Source organism: Priapulus caudatus, unplaced genomic scaffold (assembly GCF_000485595.1).
Source record: "Priapulus caudatus unplaced genomic scaffold, Priapulus_caudatus-5.0.1 Scaffold4321, whole genome shotgun sequence".
NCBI classification, from domain to species: Eukaryota; Metazoa; Priapulida; class Priapulimorpha; order Priapulimorphida; family Priapulidae; genus Priapulus; species Priapulus caudatus.
This window is the reverse complement of record NW_014581382.1, coordinates 4,780-9,622: the sequence shown is the minus strand read 5'-3', so window position 1 is coordinate 9,622 and position 4,843 is coordinate 4,780. Positions and strand designations below refer to the sequence as shown.

The following is a 4,843-nucleotide window of genomic DNA, read 5'->3' as shown; positions in this document are numbered from 1 at the left end:
GATTTGTGCCGCAATTCTGAATTTCCTCCCTATACCTTAAGGAGGGAATGTTCCCCCTTCTTTCACAACTCTTGACCTTTGACCTTTGACTCCCATCTTCGACATCCCAACTTGTTTTGACAATCCCCCCCGACGACCCGAATATCGTGGCCGTACCTTGAGCGGTTAAGATTTGTGCCCAACTGTTGACGCACGCACGGACGGACGGACGGACGCACGGACGCACGGACGGCCGGACGGACAATCATGCGATTCTACAAGCTGCACCTGACTACGTCAGATGAGCTAAGAATGTACCCCATAAATTCCTTTATGTTAATCCCTTTTTCTCATTGACTTGCAATTGACTGTTTGGAATGGTTATTTTCCAGTATATTCCCCAAGGATGCCATGTATGTGATTAAATCAAGCTGTTGTTTCTTCTTTTGACGTCGATTTTGAAAATAATCATCACATCTATGATATTTGGTAATGTTTTTTTTTCAAGTCGTTAGTAATTTTGTTAGTTGTTACAGAGGGAGTGAACTCAATTAAAATGTGTGGTTATTTGCCCGTGGGAAGAATAAAAAGCCCCATAACGCATTTTGTTCTAGCGCGTAATGTTCCCTTTTGTAATTGTTTTAAAAACAAGTACTAATCTTTGATGTTGACGCCCCGCTGTTGCGGTATGGATCTGCTGTTTATTACTCGTCACTGTGGCTTAATATTAGTTAGCCGTTAGGGGTGGTAAAACTATAGGCGCAGTTTTATTATTAAATAACTTGTATAATTATAAGTTTTCCGTTTCGGCATACACAGGCTCTCAAATATATCCTTTTCTAGTGCAGTTAGTTCTACCTACCCCTAAAGCATGTATCTATATGCAAGTAATGTGGTTTTTCTTTACAATTTATTTGGCAATACAGGGTTAGAGCTTTAAAAAAAAGAAGTGAGTCAATAAGTTAACTCGCCCGAATAGAATCTGTACTCGCCCAAATTTTAAAACGAAAAATTATTGTCAAACAATAGTGGAAAAACACAAAAAACACCATCGATTTAAACTACACATTTAATTCATTGATCACATTATAAGTCACAACAAAGAACTTTACAAATTTACAAAAATACAAAAGGGCCAATCGAGAGGCCCTTTTTTCCATCCAAGTCGCATAACCACTGAAAGTCCCTAAATGGTCTCCAATAAGATAGAGTCTGTCTATCGCGGTTGGTGACATCTACTGACAGTAGGCGTGGGCAAGCTTCGGACGCAGGTCTAACAAGCCTTTCGAACACGTCGCCTCGCCTTTCACTCACTTTCTTGCGTGAAGCGAATATTTGACCTTTCGTGCGTAACACCGTCTTTGTCTCTGTAGCTGCTGTCGTTGCTGGTTCTTAGTGGCGTTGCGCCTCTGCTCTTCCTGTTGCAGGTACTTGGCGGACCGGCTTCCGGAAACGAGTGCGGCCCCGACGAACTCGCACTTCTCGGCCGTTGCGCCCGCAGACGTTTTGCGGCCAGGTCTTGCACTTGGGATTCGACGTCAGGTACGATTTGTTGATGGCTTCCGATTTCTGCGTGCTCGTGTTGAAACGGGTTTTTTCGAGCGTCGGCGTCGGCGGAGGCGGATTCAGGTGTCTCGCGTCCAATAGACACTCTACTTTTTCAGATCCGGCAGCTTCCTTGCTGTCGCCGTCTGTCGTCATGACTCAATGAGCAGCGGATCCGCATCCTTACCGATATCTCGCATGATCCGTCCCGCAGAGCGCTTCTCGTCTCCGATGGTTTCATCAAGACGAAAGTTTGCGGAACAGTGGCCGGGATGATTTGGGCACGTCACGTTTTTGCCGGACACTCGTAGGTGAGCAGCTTTTTTGCATAGTTTGTTGGAGATGTCCACTCCAACAATGAGTTTTTCATTGCTGACGTTCTCAGAAACCGTGTACACGCACTGCGAAGCTGGTTGGAAGGGCGTCCGATCTGCACCGGCCCACAGCGGATTGTTGTACCTGCCGTCACCTTCGACTCGTATCGGGGCGTCGGGCGAGAGGCCGCGCGATTCATTCCATGCTCTTACACGACCTCGTACCAAGCCCATGATGTCTTTCCAGTTTGGCTCGGCTATTGCCATGCCAACCTTGTTCGTATTTTCTTGCATGCTCGACTCGCCAGGCGGAAGCACGTTCACCGTTCCGAAAATGCGCCGCATGCCTGCACAGCCGAGTTCCGTCGACATGAGGCCGACGTGCATGCCGACGTTTGGCGCTGCGGTCCCCTGCGCGACGATGGCACTTCGTCGTAAAATTTGTGCTTTGGCGACTTGTACGAGCACGCTCTGTAGGGTCTTCTCAGATCACACACCTTCCGTACAGCTGCAACGTACGCAACAAAGGCAGGCATAAATTATACACGCGTAAGTTATCCGCCTTTGTTTTTTGACGTACATCGAATGTTCGACTCTGTACATGATGCGCATGCAACATCGAAGTAACGTAGTTCAACCAATGGGGAAGGGGGGGGGGAGTTCTATAGGTAAACTTTCCACATGATCATCATGGTGTGCATATGGTTCATCAATCAATCAATCAATTATTAATCAATTCATTCAACCAATTTGGATCAAATTCGATTCACCATTATCGACACGAGATGTTGCCACATGCAACCCTATTTATTCACAGAGGACAGTAACCTCGGAAGAGAAATGTCAGCAAACATAGCTAACAAAGTCAGATAACAGTGGGCGTGGGTGTATAGAGCAGGTAGTAATATCATGTGTCTAGAAGCGCGTAACGTACCTGCAAAGGCGCCACTGTGTATGACGTCACGTAGTAACATGTATGCGTCGTCGTGCCACACAGGTGGGTGCTGTGTGCCAACCACATGGAGCCGGTGAAGGGCTTCCTGAGTCGCTATCTGCGGCGACGACTCGTGGAGCATGAGATCAGCACAGGCCAGCACAGCAACGAGCTCGGCCGCTTCACAGACTGGGAGCCCAAGGTGTGGAACCATCTCAACAAGCTCCTGGAAAACCACAGTTCGTCAGACGTCACTATCACGTACGTACGTATGGACGTATGGATGTTACGTACATGTATTTGAAAAAGTATCACGTTATGCTTTGCAAAGCATGTCTTGCTTCTCATACGTTAGTGTACATGTATCGGCAAAATTAACACTTGCTTTCACATTACATGTAAGTGTGCGTGCGTGCGTGCGTGCGTGCGTGCGCGTGTATACAGACTGTTACCCGTACACTATAGTGGTACCTGCTAACTGATTGTCTCTTGATTACAGACAAGTTTTGCTGAATGAGGAAGTAATTTTTAAATAGTCTAAAGATCTTCGCCGACACTAATGGCTCGATGCTATTTTATTTGTGATAGGCCCGCGTCTGTTTCTCTCCTGCCCGATGGAGGTATCTGGTGCACAGGTTTGGTTCACAGACCTGTGGAATTACTCGGTCGTGCCCTACCTGCTGGAGGCAGTGAATGAGGGCTTGCAGGTACGTTACGCGCTTCTAGACACATGATATTACTACCTGCTCTATACACCCACGCCCACTGTTATCTGACTTTGTTAGCTATGTTTGCTGGGATTCGTAGGTGTCGGGTAAGTCCTCACACACGTTTATTTAAATCGGACGTTGGTGAAACGGGTTATTATAATATCTGCCGAAAAATTCCTTCTTTCTTAGCTGAACGTTGTAAAACAATTTTCGGCTTATCGGCTAATTTTGAAGAATGCGTGGCATGTACAGTCAATAAGTAACAAGTGCGTAATTTAAAGTGGTTCCCTGCTTAAAGGGATACTAGACTCTAGGATTTTACTGCATACAACTGTACTTACTGTCTAACAAATCGTCTATACCCACACGTACTTGTTACCAGATACCTAATTTAATTGTTATTATAATTTGTTATGATAAACATCAACGCTACGAAACTTGAACGGCGCCATGGCACCCGCGACGGTGCTGCCACCCCGAAAAAGTTACGCATTTCCCACTATATTTTGCACGTTACCGAGGGCTAATCACAAAAGTACAATTATATTTATACCTAAATGCTATTTAACCGAACGATGTTCATTTTAGGACAAATTTATCCATAATATAACTGAATCCTTTTGCTTTTAAATTAATAAATAAGAAACACCCTCGGTCTGTATCCCTTGGCTGAAAAGTCGTTTTGCGCAACTTTTCACATCGTGCGCTTTGAGTGGCACCACCGTCGTTGTAATCAAACTGTAGTCGTTAGTTTTAAAACATTAAAAAAATATATTTCTAATGGTGAGTGAACCATAAAACTTTTTATGTAGCATAATTTTAACCTAAATTAGCTGATAATTACCCTAGAACCTAGAGTAAAGGATCCCTTTAATCAGAGCCGCCGTTTATTTAGGGTATACAGCGTCATAGGTTTTCCAGATCTACCAAAATATTTTTCCACTTATTCTGTGTTCGGTAACTGTAGTTAGATAGATTATTGGCGCTGCTTATGCGCATGTATTAGAAAGCTCAGAAAAGATAATTCTACATTTATAATTGTATATAGGCAGATAGATTATAGACCTTGGCAATCCTCCCACGCACATAATATATACATCAGCTGCGGTATGTCTGTTGTTGTTGTTAACCCACCTGAAGTTATGATGCAATTGCAAGTTTGTTGTCGAGCAGGTTGTCTGGTTCATCGTGCCTATGATGTAGGGACACTTCTGATACTTGCAGTTGAGAAAACCATTGAAAACCTGTGTGCAAACGATGCATTGCATTAGAGGGAGATGTACTTTTCGCTGTCTCTTCCCTCTCTCTCTCTCTCTCTCTCTCTCTCTCTCTCTCTCTCTCTCTCTCTCTCTCTCTCTCTC

General features: G+C 44.7%; 1 protein-coding gene across 1 annotated transcript; it reads left to right on the top strand.

Moving 5' to 3' along the window:
- Positions 1–2,815: 2,815 nt before the first annotated feature.
- On the top strand, positions 2,816–3,789 carry LOC106819749 (neuron navigator 3-like; the record flags this gene model as incomplete). The annotated part of the gene is made up of 3 exons (XM_014824341.1): positions 2,816–3,027; positions 3,356–3,479; positions 3,781–3,789. Coding segments are annotated over 3 exons (345 nt in total), but the record flags the coding sequence as incomplete, so codon positions are not given.
- Positions 3,790–4,843: the final 1,054 nt, after the last annotated feature.